Source organism: Diabrotica virgifera, chromosome 3 (assembly GCF_917563875.1).
Source record: "Diabrotica virgifera virgifera chromosome 3, PGI_DIABVI_V3a".
NCBI lineage: Eukaryota > Metazoa > Arthropoda > Insecta > Coleoptera > Chrysomelidae > Diabrotica > Diabrotica virgifera.
Genome location: NC_065445.1, coordinates 187675019 through 187696422, shown reverse-complemented (window position 1 = coordinate 187696422; position 21404 = coordinate 187675019). Strand labels below are relative to the sequence as shown.

General features: G+C 34.1%; 2 protein-coding genes across 2 annotated transcripts in view; one reads left to right on the top strand and one right to left on the bottom strand.

The window, feature by feature from the left end:
• LOC126882260 (gastrula zinc finger protein xLCGF3.1-like) overlaps positions 1-11398 on the top strand; it is a 67798-nt gene extending 56400 nt beyond the window's left edge. The window contains exon 2 of the mRNA XM_050647090.1: positions 5069-11398. Within this exon, the coding sequence (XP_050503047.1) occupies positions 5086-6126 (1041 nt within the window). The 5' untranslated portion in view covers positions 5069-5085 and the 3' untranslated portion in view covers positions 6127-11398. The remainder of the gene's footprint in view (positions 1-5068) is intronic.
• Positions 11399-12124: 726 nt separating this feature from the next.
• LOC126882659 (general transcription factor II-I repeat domain-containing protein 2A-like) lies at positions 12125-13513 on the bottom strand. Its single transcript, XM_050647632.1, has one exon. The coding sequence runs from the start codon at positions 13511-13513 to the stop codon at positions 12125-12127; it is 1389 nt and encodes a 462-aa protein (XP_050503589.1).
• Positions 13514-21404: the final 7891 nt, after the last annotated feature.

Sequence of the window (21404 nt, the reverse complement as noted above, 5' to 3'; positions counted from 1 at the left end):
TCGTATAGAAATTGCAAGAGGAGCATTTATGAAACTTAGATCTATTCTGAGCAACTCTCAGCTGAACTTACAACTAAGAATCAAGTTCCTAAAATGTTATGTGTATCCTGTATTACTATATGGATGTGAAACCTGGATCATGAAGGTTAACATGATGAACAAATTAGAAGCCTTTGAGATGTGGTCGTATCGTAGAATGCTCAGAATATCTTGGGTTCAACACATTTCAAACAGAGAAGTCTTAAACAGAGTAGGTCAAGGCGAAGGTGACTTAATGAAGATGATAAAAAAGAGAAAACTTGAATATCTGGGGCATATAATGAGAGGTAGCAGATACAGGATGCTGCAGTTAATACTCAATGGAAAGATCGACGGAAAAAGTTGAATTGGTCGAAAGAAATATTCATGGCTCCGAAACCTTCGTCAATGGATTGGCTTATCAGCAGATCAATTGTTACATGCCGCACAAGATCGAGAACGATATCGGCAAATTGTTATGGAAGCTACCCACGCCTAAAAATTTGGGCACGGTACTTAAAGAAGAAGATACTAAACCAACGTTTTACCAATCTTCAAAATGGTAACAATACTGATATGCACCGCGTGCCCGCGCGCCGTCTCTAGACCCGTCGATCCTTTTCAGAGCTAGTCCCGAGCGATGGCGAGGTTTCTCCTGCGTTACAGTTACCAGTGCCAGTATTGGTAACGGCATATGATAACGTGTCATGGATTCACATATCTCGCCAATATTTTCGTGCGTCTAAGTAGTTGGGTATTTACTGAATTAGGTACTATAACAAGTATTTCTGTTGGTAAAAAATATAAATGGAATTATTTCGTAGTAGTCATAAAATATTTATTTGCAAGATTTGTAACTGTTACCAATGGTAACAGTGGTTACATGGACGCTTCGCCACTGGGAGAGGGTGTATAAAACGGGAATACTTAATTTTTTATTATTACAAGTTGAACGACGAACACAAACACATTTCTTCAGCTCAGCGTAGATATACACGCACGGACAAAATATTGCATATTTTGAAATTAACGTGTGAAATGAAATTTTTTTTATGTCCCTAGTGTCGTGGAAATATGATTTCTTTTCCGAATGTGATGTTTTAAAGTATCATATAAATGGTAAAGCGGATTTAAATTTGATATGGGCTGTATGGTGGCCAATATAATTTTTAAATTGAATCTTATCAAGGTAAGTAGGTATTCGCAATTCTTATCATATGAATACCTGCGTTATGATGGTACATTAACACGAATTTGTTATCCAATACGGCTGGAAAATATGTACCAAAATATGATCTAAAATGTTTTTAATGTAAATATCATCTGTCAGCCACCCAATTACCTCCACAAGTTCGATATCTCCTTTCCAAGAAATACCACTCCATAGCACTATGCCGCCACCACCAAAATTAACGCTCTGTATGTTATTACATCGGCATACCGTTCATCCTATGGAAGCACGATTGACAAAACTTTGTCTACAGAAAAGTTGGCGAACGATATGTCAGTTGTAACCTCATACAGAGCGTTAGTTTTGGTGGTGGCGGTATAGTGCTACGAAGCTGTATTGCTTTGAAAGGACATACCGAACACGTGGAGGTGATAACGAAAACATTTTAAAAGATCATGTTTTGCCATTTGCAAGCCACATTGGATATGACATTTTGGCGCTAATGCGCGTCTTCATGTCGCTAAAATAGTGAATATGTACTTACCTTGATGAGATTCAATTTAAAAATTATATTGGTCAACATATAGCCCAGATCAGATTTAAATCAGATTAATATGACACTTTAAAACTAGGGTAGTCAATGAGGGTATTTGGCTCCGAATTCCATCCTACTACATCGATTTACTTGATATTTTCACAGTAAGTAGGGAATAGCTCAAGAAACATAGTCTACCCTATGCCGATGTGCACTTTTATCTTGGGGGTGGTTCCCACCCCTTCTCGGGGGTGAAAAAACTGTTATATGAAATTTTTTGAAAACTCAATACTTTTTGAGTTATTCGTGGTTGAAAATTGGCCATTTTCATTGAAAAATGACACCTTTTCGGACGGATTTTTGCGAATACCTTAAAAACTATGCATCTAACAAAAAAACTATAAAATATTTCTGTAGGTCATAAAAAAACAAAGAGATTCGTTCCTTCATAAATCTTCTAGTCAAAACACAAAGAGGGAAATGGTAGGTCAGAAGAGTTTGTTCTTTTGCTGCATGCTCAAATCGGTGTATTCAACTTGAAATAACAGAGAAACTGTCGATTTTAGGTGTATAATATTTAATATTACTAATAACTTTTGTAGTGCTTGAAAGACCTTTAAAATGAGCAATACTAATTGTCGATTACATGCAAACTAAGTGAGATATTCTGCAAAAAAGTTAATGGCTAATGTATTTTAAGAAGAAATGAGAAGTATATTTAACCCCTCATCCATCAGAATTTAAAAACATCGTTTTCCTTGTACAATACTTTTTATTATAGTGTTATTTCTATGTTCGAAAAGTTGGGCTGGATTAAAATGAAAAATTTTTTGAAAAAAAATAAGATCACATCATAGAGCGCATTTTTAAATTTTCTTAAAAATCTTCCTTTTCCTCCATGTAACTCGAAAAAGATAAGAGATACGAGAAAAAGATACCACACAAAAGTGTAGGGCATTTTCAGATACAAATTTTCTTTTTATTTTTAATTACTGTATCTCTTATCATTTTCAAGTTACATGGAGAAAAAGGAAGATTTTTAAGAAAATTTAAAAATGCGCTCTGTATAATTTGATCTTTTTTTTTCAAAAACCATTCATTTTAAACCCGTCCAACTTTTTGAACAAGAAAAAAAATTTAAATAAAAGGTATTGTAGAAGGAAAAGGTTAAAATTACTTCTCTTTTTTTTCTTAAAACAGATTAGTTAACAATTTTGTTTGCAGCATGCCTCGCTTAGTTTTAATGTAATGGACCTCATTTTAAAGGTCTTTTCAAGCACTACAAAACGTATTAGTAGCATCATACACCTAAAATCGACCGTTTCTCTGTTATTTTAAGTTAAATACACCAATTTGAGAATGTACCAAAAAACAAACTATTTGCACCTACCATATCTGGTTTTGTATTATAACTAGAAGATTTATGAAGGCAAATGTCTCTTTGTTTTTTATAACCTATAAAAATGTTTAATATAGTTTTTTTAGTTAGATGCATAGTTTTTAAGGTATTCGCAAAAAACCGTTCGAAAAGGTATTATGTTTTAATGAAAAGGGCCAATTTTCAACCACGAATATCTCAAAAAGTATTGAGTTTTCAAAAAAAAATTATAGAACAGTTTTTGCTTAGAATTAGGTTCTCTAGCGAATTCCGTGGTAATTTTAACCAAAAAATTTTTCACCCCTAAGAAGGGGTGAGAACCACCCCCAAGATAAAAGCACACATCGGCATAGGGTAGACTTTGAATTGGGAGATAAGTAGAGGCTAGGCCCAAAATTTCATTAAAATCCATGCAGTAGGGTAGGATAGAATTCAGAGGTAATATCGTAATCTTGCTCCCATTCACTGGCGTAAACATCGCATTCGGAAAAGAAATCCTATTCCTATGATACTGGCGGGCTAAGGAATGCAGCACAAAACGTTTCGTTTCACATTCATATGCAATATTTTTGTCCGTGAGTATATTTTCTGCAATCATATACGGTATGCGGCAAAATAAACAGTACTGAAATTTGTATGCCTCAAATTTGTATGTGTCAGACGCTGAAACGTACTGGTTGGTTTACGAACGTCGTTATAAAGTATGTATGTGAATGTTGTGATAATGTTAGGTGCTTCAGAATGGTTCTCAATTTTGCAGAAAAAAAATTATGGTGGAGTACTATCTTCGATCATACAGAAAAGGTCACGAAAACGGCCCAAGCGTAAAATCAACAATGGTTTCAGCAGGACGAGACAACCTGTCACACTGCCAGGGAGTCTCTTTGAATACTGCGCGATCATTTTGGGAGTTGCCACTTACCAGAACCAACGCCACCAGATGCGTACATATGGGGAATGCTGAAGAAGTCAGACAGATCCTTCGTCTGCCATTTCGGAATTGTGGACTAGAATTAAAGATTTATTCGTGCCAAAGGCAGTGGCGGATATACAAATTTGCCTTAGGAGGGGAAATTTGCCTTAAGGGGGAACTTCCAATGACAAACCAAACAAAAGACATCAATTAGATGAACTAAGATTACATAAAAGACGTGAATGATAACTTTTAGGCATTAAGTTACCTTATTTTTCCTAACTAGCATATTTATTGGTTTGAATCTGTCTTTCTGTGATTTCGGTTTCATGTCAGCTAATATATTTTTTGTTTGAACAATTTTTTTTCTTTAATTTTGGAATTGTTATCTGGGTTATGACATGTGACATAATTGTTATATGGGTTGAAATTTCCTCGTTTTCTCTCCCCATAGATCCGCCACTGGCCAGAGGGCAACTCTAACATCTGTTTTATCGGGAACGTGTGTCGTCCTGAATAATGTTTGCAAGGCTATATCATGTATACCTACTAGATATATAAATTATCATAAACAGTTCAATATTCATTTCAGTACCATTTATTTTGCGCGTACTCAGGGTTACCAGGTCTACTGATTTTTCAGTAAACCTTTTAACTCCAATTACTGACCTACAGAAATCTATTAACACAAATTGGCCTTTATTAACAGGTAAATTTCTATGAAACGAGCTTTAAAAATATGTACGAGATTATTTGGCCGCGTCCGTATTATAAAAATGGCCTTAACTATTATTGGATTATTTAGATAAGGAAATCTTCATATAATTGGTTTTGAGAATTTTGAAACTGGCCGTTAGTACAGGTGGCCGATTTTGACAGGTGACCGATAACACAGGTTTTACTGTATTTACATGGCCTAAAAAGAATCTACTGATTTTTTAAAGCAAAACTACTGAAAAAGTAAAAACTGACCTGGCAACCCTGCGCGTACTGTATATTATTAATTTTCATTTAATTACATTATTCTGCATTAACATGAAATTATGATTTTAGGTTTTTCTTGTGGAGATATGAAAACTGATGCCAGTAGCCTATTATCAAATCCTGATAGAAGTGACAGTAATTTGAACCAATATATAACTTCCACTACTAATATGAACACTGGAGGACAACGTTTTACATGTATCATTTGCAAGAAATCATTGTCAAACAAATATTGTTTAGGTATTCATATGAGACTACACACTGGGGAAAAACCTTTTGCATGTGAAATTTGCACCAAACCGTTTTCAACGAAAGCATTCCTAAAACAGCATATGAGAGTGCATACTGGTGAAAGACCATTTGAATGTGAAATTTGCACCAGACAATATACAAGAAAGCAACATTTAAAATTACATATGACAGTGCATACTGGTGAAAAACCATTTGAATGTGAAATCTGCACCAAACCATTTTTAGTTAAGAGTAAATTCGAAAGACATATGTTACTGCATACCGATGAAAAACCATTTGAATGCGAAATTTGCACCAAACAATTTTCAATGATGGATTATTTAAAAAGACATATGACAGTGCATGCTGATGAGAAACCATTTGAATGTAATATTTGTACTAAGAAGTTGACAACAAAGCAAAATTTACAATCACATATGAGAGTGCATACTGGTGAAAAACAATTCGAATGTGAAATTTGTACCAAACAGTTTACAACAAAGCAAAATTTACAATCTCATATGATGGTGCATACTGATGAAAAACCATTTAAATGTGAAATTTGTAGCAAACAGTTTTCATCTAAACTACTTTTAAAGTCGCATATGACAGTGCATATTAGTAAAAAACCATTTGAATGTGAAATCTGCACCAAACAGTTTTCAATTAAAAGTAAACTAAAAACTCATAATATGATAGTGCATGCTGAAAAACCATTTGAATGCGAGATTTGCACCAAACAATTTTCAACAAAGACTAACTTAAAAAGGCATACAACAGTGCATTTTGATGAAAAACCATTTGAATGTGAAATTTGCACCAAAAAATTTTCAACAACTGGTAATTTAAAATCGCATATGAAAGTACACACTAAGAAAAACAATTTGAATGTGTAATCTGCACCAAAGAGTTCTTAACCCATTAGCGGCCACGGATACCATATTATGGTATCAAAATCCCTCTCAATATTATTGATGCTCCACTTTCCACTTGAATTGTTTTAGAGGGAGTTCGAATATTTTCAGTTTCATTCTATCTCATTTGTAAGCCGACTGCTGTATGTTTTATTGGTGTGCATTTTTTTCCTGAACAGTTTTTATTTTCAGTCGAAATTATGGATGTTTGATAGGCGCAAGTATATTTTCGTAATAGTATTGCGTATTTTAGTAAAAGTTTGATATAAGCGCTAATGTAAATAGATCAAATATTTGTTTTAAGCATAAATATTTTGAATCAGTTTTAATTTGTTTTTGATATGTAGCCCTTAGTTAGCGTGATACCATATGGTATCCATGGGCGTTTAGGAGAAATTGTTAAATTGTTTGGAAAAGCGTCAACACCATTGATTCTTATGTTACAAGAACTAAAAAAACCGAATTTACCATGTTTTACATACAGATAACTTGTTTACCGGCCTAAACTTGTTTTTCTACCTTCGTAATCTAGGATATGGAGCAGTAGGCACGATACGAGAAAATAGTATACCTACCTCGATCATGTACTTTGACTAGCAAAAATATGTTTAAAAAAGAGAACCGAGGGAAGTACAGTAGAACCCCGATTATCCGTGCTCTTCGGGACCGGACGTTGGTACGGATAATTGAAATGCACGGATAATCCAAACATGTATTTCTCATATATAATACATATGTATGTATATACATACATATGTACCTACCATAAAAAGGTAACAGAAAGAATAAATCTTTCATTATGAGTCTTCTTCTCGGCGTATAGGGTTTAAGTCGAGTGATTTACGGTGACGCTATTTTGATAAAACCTCAAAAATGCAGTTTGAGTAATAGAAAATTATAGCACGGATAATCGGGGTTCTACTGTATAAACAAGTGATTGAAAAAAATAATAGTATTCTACAAGTTCGTTGGACGCCAACTCAGTACTGACAATTTGTTCTACAAATGCTGGTGTCCAACCATTACGACAGGTTCGAAAGTGTTCTCTTCTCATAAAGAAAAAAGAAACATGTTGCTGCCTCCTGCCTCGTCCTCAGTGAATTGAAGCCTATTAACCCCGGCGCATATTGAACCTAAGCGAGTCACAACCTGCGCCGGCGGGACGGATGACCTGTGCAGTTATTTTTCTAGCGCAACGCATATTGATCACAACAAGACCCAACCGTTGGCTGTCTCTGCAACGAATAGAGGGACGGGCAAAATCAGTGCGGACGTGTAACGGTTACTTTTGATAACGGGTCTCAGTGGTAGATACTGAGTACAAATACTGATTACAAAATACTGATGTATCTGTATCTGATGTGTTTCACAGATTATAACAAGGCCTTTGATAAAGTGCGGCATGATCATCTAATCAGACTCTTGGCAGAAAGGAATTTAGATAAACGAGATATCCGACTAATAGCAAATATGTACTATAATCAGAAAGCAGTAGTGAGAGTAGAGAATAATACCACTGAAGAAATTGAAATAAAGCGAGGTGTGGGACAAGGGTGTATACTGTCACCAACCCTGTTTAATCTCTATTCCGAAGACGTAATGAATAGAACACTCTCTGAGCAATCCATAGGTATTAAAATAAATGGTGTTAGATTAAACAATCTGAGATTTGCCGACGATACCGTTCTGATCGCAGAAACACTTGAAGAGCTACAAACATTGGTGAATAAGATAGCAGCGAAGAATATGGACTATCTTTGAACATAAAGAAAACTAAATTTATGGTAATATCGAAATCAACACGAAATGTCCAAAATTTATATTTACACAATGAAATTATCGATCAAGTTAGCAAATACAAATATTTAGGCACTTTTATATATGAAGACAACGATAGCTCAGCAGAAATCAAAATAAGAATAGAAAAAGCCAGATCCATATTCACTAAAATGAAGAGAGTGTCTGTGGAAGAGATTTGAGCCTTGAAATGAAACTTCGCCTGATGAGATGTTACGTACTTTCTGTGCTGTTCTACCAAAAAATTAGAGGCATTTGAACTGTGGATGTATCGCAGAATCTTGAGAATATCATGGACGGAGAGAGTCACAAACGTCGAGGTCTTGAGAAGAATGAATAAAGAAAAGGAAGCTTTGAGGTGAAGTTTAAGAAAAATTCTAATCCTAAAATCCTAATAACTAGGACTGTGGACAATAGATTTCTACTTCCTCTTGTAATTTGCATCTCATTTTTGACTTTAAGTACCTTTTAAAAGCCTACGTTTTCTCAACAATTAACAAATTTGCTTTTATGTACGTCAGTGTCCCGAAAGGTGCGAACTTTGCTAAAAACTAATTATTTTATCAGCCGATGCCGATACTATTATTATAAACAACACTGATTGTGATTTGATTATAGTTACAAAAACTGCTTACCTATTACATATATTTATATCTCGTCTACATATTTTGTTTTTAAGCATGAACAAGCCCCGTATGATGACACATTTTATTTGAGGATATGCGATATTCACAGATGTGCTTAACTGTTTTTAGTAAATGAATCATTTTTAATGATAATGTTGTGTAGATTTAAGAAATGAATGATATTTACAAAATTTTTATACCTACAGAAAAGGGATTACTCCATCATTTGTTACATTGTATTTCTAGGCCTGGATCCCGCGTACCAACAAAAAGTTGATTAATAGCAAGCTGAAAATTTGTTAATAGCTTAACGGTGTCTCGTCAGACAAACTTTGATGTACGGGAACACTGAAACAGGGGAAGTTTTAATTGTGGAACAGGTTAAAAATTTGCAACGTCATACTACGAAAACGTCCCATGTATTTTGTCGGACAGAACTTCCAATTGATTTGTTACCCTTTCAATAAACTCTCATGCAAAAATCAGACTGGTAATTCCGAACGAGCTCTATTAGCTTTTCTACGTCCATCTCGAAAACAAAACCACAACTGAGAATTGAGTCACGCGTCCCACGACACCAGAAAATTGTGTTTCGATGACAAACGTTCGCATGCTAGACCTGGCACTGTATTCACTGATATTAGGATGCGCAGAACTCTCTACGCAACTCGACGGTGCCAGGTTGTGTCTCGCTTAGGATCAATTTGCGCCGGGGCTTAGACACGTATCCAGGAAATATGCTTGAGGGGGTCCAAACACAACTCAAATTTTTTGTTAGATTAGACGGTAAGGTATTGAAAAGAAATATTCAGAATAAATTTTAGATCCATATGAAAAATTTGAAAAAAAAAAACTATTTTAACCCTAGAATACTAATACAGTAGAACGTCGATAATCCGGACGTCAAAAATCCGGACCGTCAATAATCCGGATTTGTATCTAGCAAAAATATCTGATTCTTTTAAAATAAATTAAGAACTTCGCTGCGAAAAACGAACCTCTACCGCAGTTCAAAAATATTTTACACATATTTTTAAAAGCCCAAATAGTGTCTGATGTTTTTACTGTACACATGGTGCTATTATAAATTAATTACAATACAGTGTTTAAACATAAAAAAATGTTTTGATTAATTTCCCCTCTAGACACTTTACTGTACAAGAGAACACATAAAATTTTAAAACGTTTGTTGTACTTTAATTTGTATACTGGCCTTTTTTTGAGGTAATTTCGATAATCCGGTTAATTTGATAATCCGGATGGGTCCGGTCCCAATTAATCCGGATTATTGACGTTCTACTGTACACTCATAAAATATACGACACCGAATTTTTTTTTTGCGAAATTTCTCAGCAACGCAAAATCCCAAGAACTTGGGTTCCACAGTTCTTTAGCAGGTAAACGTTGGTGTATAAACGTCAGTTAAATTTTGTGCGGAATTGTGTGAATTAGGTATCCTGTCGTAAATATTACGACGCTTTAGTGTTAACGATGTAACATAGCCGTCTATGTAAGGGCATAAAGATTGCTATTCTTTGCGATTCATTCTCCAAATACATGATTGATGCCAGTCCCTATCTTAGCAAAAACTTCGATACAGGAAGATTACCTCTTACAAATTTTTATATGAAGGAATTGACAAAATCGGTCCATGGTAGCAACCGTAACATTACCATGGATACTGTGTGTTTTTAAGGAATGATAAACATAAGTACTATTAATCGTATGTGATATACTGCCATAATTCGCACAAAACAAATAGGAAGCCAGTTTTCCACTCTCAGTTTATGTTTGATTTGGGCAAAAGCCTTGCTGAGTCCTAGATGCGCAAAAGATTAAATATATCAAATTTACGGTGCAATATTCGACAGGACATAAACGAAATTCTAACTATACAATCAGTTTCTCAATCGAATAATCCTATCGAAAGAAAACGGACAGTATGCTACTTATGCCGTAGCCGTCTAAGAAGAATGACGACAAACTTTTGTGTACAGTGTAAACGAGCAATGTGCGGACAAATATTTTTAAATTCAAAATATTTTTAACATGTAAAACTTACATTAAAAAAAAAATTTAAATTACTTTTACTAAGTGTAAGATAGAATGTACGGAGTGACGGAGTCGGAACGTAGAACGGAATCCTATATTTTGTTAGTAGTCACTAACATCATTACGGACGATAAAATGATATTAAAACTACAATGTAAAAAAATAGATATTAAAACTAGGGTAAGATATAACATCTACATATATGACGACAATCTCACTCTAGTAAGTTGTTTTTAATACCTAATTTCACCATTGTATCTTTAATATCGTTTTAGCGTCCCTGACGATGTTAGTGACTACTACCGAAATATAGGATTCCATAGAAAAGATTACACCTGGTCTTCTATAAAAAGTAAAAGGTAACAGATTTGAAATGCTGATAGAATACTTCCGTTTTTGGTAAATCTGATGTTTAAATTGGATATAAGTTGATCCGTACACTGAATAAAAACAGAAATAATCCGAGTAAAAAATAATAATAATTTTGTTCACTTTTTCAAAAAAATCATACCTAATAGCCTGGGGATAAGCTTGCTGCTTTGGTACTAAAGCCGAGACAGTTTTGGGAGGGGTCCGGACCCCATGGACCCCTCCCTTGGCCACGTACCTGTAGCCTATAATAATAATATGGGAGAACTGATCTTATGGACCAGGGAGTAGCTGCTTACCGAATTATAGATGTCTTATTGACGTAGCTATGCAGAACGCATGGTACTTATCCAGAAAAAAAGTAAAAAAAAAAGTCATAATGCATCAAATCTAAATTTTAGAGGGGAAATCGTAGTAAACTCGAAAAAGTTTATTTTAACAAGTATGGTACCACTCCAAAAGAGCGGTATTTCTCCTAGAAGAAATGTTCTTAACAAGAATATATTTCCAGAAGTACGGTTTGATGGTATAGATCAGGGGTCGGCAACCACACTACAGGAAAGAACTACTAAAAAAATCCCAAGCACCAAAGATCTACCTTGTTTTAAAAACCTTTATTATAGACGTACACTTAAGAGAACAGGAAGTAAAACTAAACATGGTGAAAAAAAAAATACATACGTATTTTGTTTTAATGGGAGGATTGACAGTCCATCATGTCTGTTAGTTTTTTAACATCCGGTTGGTAGTTTGTTATTCCTAGCCTAATACACGAGTCCAAATGTTCATCCGTTAGTCGGCTTCTGTATTTGTTTTTAATGAACTTCATGTTTGAAAACGTTGATTCACAAAGGTAGGTGGAACAAAACAGGGCACTAATTTTTTAAGCTACATTGACTAGGATTGGGTATTTCTGTTTGGGCACTAGACACCAAAAATTTTCTTTTTCGGCAACGCTCTTCAAACACAAATCATTCTGCAGTGTGACTATTTCTAATTCAGTCTCTGGTCTGCTTTCGCTGAAATGCTGTTCGATGGTTTGGGATAAGCTTTCTGCATCGAGGGGCATGTACGGATAAGATACAAACTGAGCAATCGCTTCAATTTTGTTGAAGTCACTAAATCGGGTATCGAATTCATGCCTCAGTCTGGTCAACATTTCTATATGTCCTCTCCTGTGTAACGTTTACTACTTCTTTTTCGATTACTTCTTTTAAACAAGGAAAATGTTTTAAATTTCCTTCAAGTATATTTGTTTCCCATAGTTCAAGTTTCGCAATGAATGACTTTACTTCGGAAATCATTTGAAGAATACTTTTTTCTTTACCCTGAAGCTGCAAATTTAGTTCATTCAGCTTTCCTGTGACATCGGTCAAGAATCCAAAATCTCTCAACCATTCGGGTTCTTCTAGTGTTGAGTAGTCTTCTTTACGCTCCTTAAGAAAAGCGATTAAAGCTGGTAGGAGCTCATAAAAGCGCCGAAGAATCTTCTCCTTGCTTAACCAGCGTATCTCTGTAGGCAGAAGCAATTCTCCGTATTCTAGATTCATTTCTGCAATTAGAGTTCGGAATTTTCTTCTCTGCAAAGCATGAGCTCTTACTTGGTTTACAAGTTTAACAACGACCTTCATAACATTGTCGGCATTTAAAAATGTACCACAAAGTGCTTGCTGATGCACGATGCACTGGTATGTTAAAAAATTTGGAAACGTGTCATCTTTGCGACAAAGGGCAATGAATCCGTTATGCACTCCAGTAAACGCTGGGGCTCCGTCAGTTGTAATGCCAACCAGTTTCTGAAGTGGAATGTATTCAGAGATAAAATAATCTTTAACGGAAGAAAATATGTCTTCACCTCGAGTCGGCCCTTTTAAAGGAATAATTTTAACAAGTTCTTCCTTAGAAGTAAAATCATCGAATATCATTCTGACAAATATGGCTAGTTGGGACGTATCACTAATATCTGTGGACTCATCAAATTGTAAGGAGAAGAAAATACATCGCTGTAAGTCCGTCTTCATCTGGGAAACAACATCTGACATATTTTCCACTCGTCTAGTTACGGTTCGCGATGAAAGCTGGAGGGAGTTTATAGCCGACATTATTTCGTATTTATTTTTAAAACCTTCAAATAGGCAGTTTGCAGCTTCTACAAAACATTCCTTGATGAACTCGCCATCTTCAAAGGGTTTCTTCTTTTTGGCAATAACTTGAGACACTTTGTAAGAAACTAGAGTGGTGGCTTTAGTTTTATCGCTGACTTGTAATAATACAAACTGCTGCCTAACTAATTGATTTTTCAACTGTTTCACTTTCTCTTTTCGGATGCTATTATTGGCGGGATATTCTGTGTTTATTTTCGGATGAGTACTATTAAAATGTCTTTCGACGTTACCTTTTTTTCCAACTGCGATACTTGCGTGGCACAATAGACATATGCACTTGCCTTTCACTTGAGTAAAAAAATAATCGTCTTCCCACTCTATATGAAAGTGATAAACTTTTGAATTCTTTGAAGGATTCATTTTTATAAATAATGGGTTCACGTCACGATTAAAACTATGTTCTAGCACTCGTGAAGGGATAATTCAAGGGTCTATCTATCTACTTTATATATGTTTATATAATATGTTATATTTTTTATTTTATTCGATTCGCACGACGAGCGACTCGAACTAAGGTTAAGATCGACTGGTCGATCGCTATCGACGTGTTGCCGACCCCTGGTATAGATCATTTCATATAAGAGTTTCTTGCCGAGGAAGAGGATGTGCAGGTACAGATTGTAAATCTTTTGGCCGAACAATGTGTCAAAAAGGTAACGTAGGATTATGTGTTAATGATTTTGCAGCAGTCCATACAAAATAAATAATAAGACATGTTGTAATTCTTATTTAACGACATGTAATTTTAGTTTTAATTTTTGCAATAAAATGAACCTAAAATTACTGATACCATATTATGGTATCAACATATTTTTTAACCCCTGTACATCCATTTTACAAAAAAATATATATTTTTAGTTAGTTTTTACCAACATCTTTGATATATAAGAATTATTACCCAAAAATTCAAAATAAATTAATGTGGGCGTTAATGGGTTAATTAACCGTGCTTAAGTGCAGCGGAGTGTGGTACATCTCAGCCGCAAATATTTTGGGGTTATTTGTTGAATTATACATACAGTCGAACCCGCTTATTGGAATAGCCTTTGTGCAAGGCAAAAATATTCTTATAACCGGGAAATTCTAATAACCGATCATTGGTGGCTAGTCGAAATAAGTGTTACCGAATATACGTAATAATATTATTTACATACTGTGCCAATGTGTAGTTTTACATACTACACCAATATGTAGTTTTATTACATACTATGCCAATATGTATATCATATTATATGTACCTACATATTCAGTGTATGTAAATGGTTTTAGGTCTTTTTACGTCAATAATACAGTAGTGTAACTAGTACTTATCTATGTATGTGTTACATACCAAATTACATTACATATGTATGTGAATGAATACATTATATAATTAATATGAAATGTATGCAATATGTAGATATGTAAATATTTTCTTATTAAAATGCATACCTATATAACAAAATTACTTTTTTTTTTCTTGAGAAATTATTGGTAATTATAGCTTTTTCGTTGTTAATCCGTGTGGTCATCCTTAATCCATTGGTTGAATAGAAGTTTTATTGGCGTCAAGAAATGTATTGTTACATTCTTGTTCTTTTCTCTTCTTTTCGAATTTAACAAAGCCATAATTCCATCTTGCAAACAAGTAGGTACTCTCTGAGTGAATTCTAACTAAACTGCTTCTAACAATTTTATAACAGGCAACAGTGCCTTTGTGTAGACAAATAAAAATTATTTTATGACCCATGCATTTGTCGGCTATGCTAAAGATCGAATTGGTATTCCTAACAAAGTAATAAATATTTATTACCCTAATAATATCTAATCCAGCACTACCGGCCGTTGACGACAAACCATAATACCAAACATAATTTAAATTTTTAGTAAATTGTAAAAAAAAATATTCTTTGACCTGCAAAATATGCTAATAAGCGGTATTATCTAGTTAGATCCTATTCCAATAAACAGATAAATTTATTAAGGAGTAAATGGAAATGTTTCGGGAACTTGAATTTATATTCCATAAACCGGGATATTCCTATAACAGGGATTCTAATAAGCGGGTTCGACTGTATTAAGAATGATATTATTTGTATGTTTGAATTAGTTACTGTTAGTTTTTAGATCAAAGCAATTAACGCGTTTAGTAAAGATTACGGTTATCTTATTTCTAGGACTTTTTTGATTTTTTTAGATTTTTCTTTGTACTCTTGATTATTTTTATTGGGGTTCGACACACCCCACCAAACTAACTGTGTAGTATTTACCCACCGCCTAATGCATGGTTAAGAGTAATTATTTAAAAAACACGTGATAGTGCATTCTGCTGAAAAACCATTTGAATGCGAAATTTACACCGAACAATTTTCAACAAAGACTAACTTAAAAAGACATACAACAGTGCGTTTTGATGAAAAACCATTTGAATGTGAAATTTGCACCAAATAATTTTCAACAACGGGTAATTTAAAATCGCATGTGAAAGTACCGGGTGTCCCAATAAGAATGGCTCTCGTCCATATCTCAGGAACCGTTTATAGTACAACTTTGAGAAAAACATATTTATAACAAAAGTTGCCTCGGGAAAAGCCTGGAAATTATTTTCATAATTGTAGGTTCACCGCTAGAGGGCGTAATTGAATATCAAAAATTAAAAAATCAAAATTTTACAAAATTGGCCTAACGAAAGGGCACTGGAAATCCGATTATCGTATTCTTCATAAAATTCTGCGCATATTCGATTTTACAAGTTTAAGTCTACCTTTGCAAATAAGAGGTGGGGGTGAGTGGGAACCTTGTTATGAAAAAATGGCTGTAAGTCCGGTTCTGCCAAATCGAATTTTGCAAACTTGGTCTTGTTAGTCCTGTCGCCAGGGGGGGTACAACGGCCTCGTTAATTCAGATGGACTTACCCAAGTTTTTTTTATGTATTTTGACCCGTAGAACACGAATTTTTTGGGTAACAGTCGATCCGGATGTCGATAAGATTGTTATAGACAAAGAAGTTGAGGAATCAAAAAACAGCGATTTTTTCCAAAACAAAACAATATTTTGTATTTTTTGGGTAATTTTAAGCAAAAAATGTGTTTACAAGTTTTTTCGTAGGATGCATAGTTTTTGAGATAAACGCCGTTGAACTTTCCAAAATTCGAAAATTTTGAATTTTTGAACCCTAATAACTTTTGAATAAAAAATAAAATAACAATTCTGCTTGCAGAATTGGAAAGCTCAAGTTAAATTACACCGGTTTTGATTATTTTCATTGCTGCAAATAAATTATTTTATTGTTAAACAAAGCTCTAAACACATAGTGTTTCAGCGTTTCGACGCGTGTCCGCTATGAATTCTACGTAGAAACTGCCTGTTTGCAAGTGCTTGACTTGTTCTCTACGTGGTCGCGTTAAGTAGAACACGAATTTTTTGGGTAACAGTTGATTCGGATGTAGATAAGATTGTTATAGACAAAGAACTTGAGGAATTACATAACAGCGATATTTCGCAAAACCAAACAATTTTTTGTATTTTTTGAGTCATTCGAAGCAAAAAATGTTCTTACAAGTTTTTTTGTTGGATGCATAGTCTTCGAGATAAACGGAAGAGATTGGACTTTAAAAAAATCGAAAAATTGCAATTTTTGAACCCGAATAATTTTTGACTAAAAAATAAAACAGAAATTCTCCTGGCAGAATTGAAAATTTCAAGTCAAATTATACTGGTTTTGATTATTTGCATTGCTAAGAAATAATGTTTTTATTGTTAAACGAAGCTATAAACAAATAGTGTTTTAGCGTTTTACGTGTGCCCACTATGCAAGCTACGAAGAAATTGCCTGTTTTCAGGCACTTTTAAATTGGAGATGCATTGAAAACATCAGTGAATTCAATTGTCGAGTAAGTAATTTTTATTTGTTAATAAAAAACAAAAAACAAAAATAATTACTGTTTATTTGTGCAAATATTTTTTTTCATGCAAGCACAAAAGGAGCAGCAAAGTATTTTCAACCTGCGGCAGTTACATCTTGGACCGCAAACTGAACAGTTACAACCAGCTGGTAACTTTTCAGCTGGAGGAATCAAAATATGTACTTTCTGTGGCATTAATAAATTATCGTCCATAAAAAATCCATATGATGTCGGATCTAATTCATCCATAGCTGAATTTAAAACATTTGTCTGAATGTGTACAACATAAAAAGCTCTTAAAATGTGAAGTTTAATTGAATTGGAAGTGGGTGGCAAATTTTCTATTACTGAATTTTTGTGTTTATAAATCCAAACTCTTAATTCATCGAATGAGGTACAATTGCAGTCTACAGTCTTGGTAATGTTAACTAAAAATTTTTCTGCATTCTTCGTGCATTTTTCTATACTAAATGGAGAACAGTCTGTAAAATAATTGATAAATTAAATATATGAAAGAATCATTTGTAACATAATTGGTAAAAAGTAAGTATATCTACATAGTACATATATATACCTCTTGCAAAATTTTGTAAATATTGGGTGGGATTTTCTTTTAAAGCTCTAGCTTCTGTGCCCACTTTACTAGTATAATCACCTCCTGTGAGGTGATGCCAACTACCAACAATGCAATGCCTGGTAATGCATGTACCTATAAACGAGTATAAACAAGTGAAAATTGTTTACATATTAGGTTTGTTCTAGTATGTAATTTTGTATGGTTTTACACGAGATGCTTTCAGTACATCTCATATTTAAAATCAAACGTAGCGCGACCACGTAGAGAACAAGTCAAGAACTTGCAAAACTACAGGCAGTTTCTAGGTAGCATGCATAGCGGACACGCGTCGAAACGCTGAAACACTATGTGTTTAGAGCTTTGTTTAACAATAAAATAATTTATTTGCAGCAATGAAAATAATCAAAACCGGTGTAATTTAACTTGAACTTTCCAATTCTGCAAGCAGAATTGTTATTTTATTTTTTATTCAAAAGTTATTCGGGTTCAAAAATTCAAAATTTTCGAATTTTGGAAAGTTCAACGGCGTTTATCTCAAAAACTATGCATCCTACGAAAAAACTTGTAAACACATTTTTTGCTTAAAATTACCCAAAAAATACAAAATATCGTTTTGTTTTGGGAAAAATCGCTGTTATTTGATTCCTCAACTTCTTTGTCTATAACAATCTTATCGACATCCGGATCGACTGTTACCCAAAAAATTCGTGTTCTACGGGTCAAAATACATAAAAAAAACTTGGGTAAGTCCATCTGAATTAACGAGGCCGTTGTACCCCCCCTGGCGACAGGACTATGTTGAAAACAGCTCTTTTTCGTTAATGTAAAAGTTATAATTTCGAAACAGTCTATTAAGTAATATGCCAGCTAGGATGCGTTATTTAATTATTTTCAGAAATCTAGTTTGCTTTGGAAAATATTAAATACATACAAGTATGCATTTTAATCCTGTATTACAAACGTGTAAATTTTAAACATAACTGTTACTGTCACCGGTAAACGAAGTTAAGGAAAGGTAGTGTGCTGTGGAAAAAACAATGAAACATTTTTTAACGTTGATTAATTAAAACAACAATAGGACAAACAACACTATAAAATATAACAAAAAAATGAAATCAACGACATACTTAGTGACGACTTAAATTTTAAATGTTCAAATTATGGCCCATAATTTTCGATGCAAGTATTTACTCTTTAAGAGTAAATTGAACAGCAGTCTCAATTTCTGCTCTCGCAATGCTTTGCATTGCGTTTCCTACTCTCTGGATCATGTTTTCTCGAGTAGTGGGCCTAGCGGCAAAAACAAGGTCTTTAATCCGGTCCCATAAATAAAAGTTTAAAACAGTTAAATCTGGTGATCTGCCTAGCCAAGAAAGAGGCTTCCACGTCCTATCCATCTATCAGCGAATTGCTCATATAAAAAGTCTCTTATTACGCTGGAAAAATGCGCGGGACAACCATCGTGTTGAAACAACATGGACCTACGAACTGCTAGTACATCCTTCAGAAGAAGAGGCAATTCATTCCTTAAAAAAATTAGATAGCGTTCACCAATAATAGCATTATCGAAAAGAAAGGGTCCAATTATCTGACTGTCACCAGATTTAACTGTTTGGTGTGGGGACGGTTAGGTATTTCACTTTTATTTAGGTATGGTGACAGATTAAAGACCTTGTTTTTGCAGCTAGGCCTACTCGAGAAAAAATGATCCAGAGAATAGGAAACCCCATTCAAAGCATTTTGAGAGCAGAAATTAAGACTGCTGTTCAATCCACTCTTGAAAAAGTAGATGCTTGAATCAAAAATGATGGCAATAATTTGAACATTTAAGTCGTCACTAAGTAGTTGTTTTTATTTCTTTGTTATATTTTATAGTGTTAATTGTCTTATTGTTGTTTTAATTAATTATATATGTACGTTGAGATCTGAACAATGTTTCTTTGTTTTTTCCACAACGCACTACCTTTCCTTAACTTCGTTTACCGGTGACAATAACGATTAGGTTTAAAATTTACACGTTTCTTAAGATATCTCGAGACAGAAAAAAGGTATCGACATAAGGTTTTCGCTATTCTGTTGCTAATTTGATCTAATTTTGTAATACAGGATTAAAAATGCATACTTGTATTTAATATTTTCTAAAGCAAACTAGATTTCTGAAAATAATTAAATAACGCCTCCTAGCTGGCATATTACTTAATAGGATGTTTCGAAATTATAACTCTTACATTGACGAAAAAGAGCTGTTTTCAACAGGACCAAATTTGCAAAATTCGAATTAGCAGAACCGGACTAACAGCAACAGCCATTTTTTTATAACAAGGTTTCCACTCACTCCCACCTCTTATTTGCAAAGGTAGACTTAAACTTATCAAATCAAATATGCGCAGAATTTTATGAAGAATACGATGATCAGATTTTCAGTGCCCTTTCATTAGGCCAATTTTGTAAAATTTTGATTTTTTAATTTTTGATATTCAATTACGCCCTCTAGCGGTGAACCTAAAATTATGAAAATAATTTCCAGGCTTTTCCCGAGGCAACTTTTGTTATAAATGTTTTTTCTCAAAGTTGTACTATAAACGGTTCCTGAGATATGGCCGAGAGCCATTCTTATTGGGACACCCGGTACATACTAAAAAAAAACCGTTTGAATGTGAAATCTGCACCAAAGAGTTTTTAATAACCCTGCGTTAGTGCAGTGGGACATGTTTAATGTCTCAAATTTCCTAAACCTGTTGTCCGATTTGAGTGATTCTTTTAGTATGCTATAGCCTTATTATTTAAGAATATCGGTGTAATAATATTGTTGCTAGACAGGTGAATGTCATTTTATACCGGGTGTAACAATCATACTGTGTTTTTTTCTTAAAGTTCGGAACACCCTGTGGAATATTCTAGCATATATAAAATATTGAAATTAAAACTCAATTATAGCCTCAGGCTTTCTTAACATTTTCTTTTTTGAGTCATTTGCTTATGTTGGAAAATAAAAAAAGTTATGTGCTTTAACAACTAGCCATGTTTTTCATCAATAAATCCTCATAGTAGGGGAGGAAAGTATGCTAAATTTGCAGTTACTCAAGCGTTATGGGGACCTATTGGATTGTGAAGAGTGGGTGCTAAAACCAAAAAAAGTTAAGTTAAGTTTTCCATAAAGTGTGGGACTCTCCATTTTTTAATTTAATTTTCCATTTCCACCAATCGTTTTTTCCGATTGTTTTAAGATATCTTTAAGATTTTAAAATAACCTTCCACCCCACCTCCTTGGAGGGTCGTGTTTAGTATTATTCGATATATTTTTGAAAAATATTGAACACGTATTTTTTAGTTTTTGTATCTGACGTTTATTTCGCGAAATATTCGCTTCTTTTTTGTGAAACTTTGTGACTCACCCATTTAATTTTACGCCCCGCTCAAATCGTCAGATTTTTGAAATTTACACTGTTTTGCATTTACTTAACTTACCTTATCTTAAGCTGACGATTTCGAGTTTTTCTAAGAACAGATTTTTTCCCTCCTTAATGAATTCCCCGGTGTTAAGAACCTTCTTCTTCTTAAAGTGCCGTCTCCTCAATGGAGGTTGGCTACTACAATTCCAAACTCTTCTCTGTCTTCAGCTGTTCTTATTAGCTGTTCAAAATTTAGCCCTGTCCATTGTCGGATGTTTCTGAGCCACGATAGTCTTTTTCTTCCTAGTCCTCTCCTTCCCTCGATCTTTCCTTTCACTATAAGTTGAGCATATTGGTACTTATTATTTCTCAGTATGTGGCCTAGGTATGATGTTTTT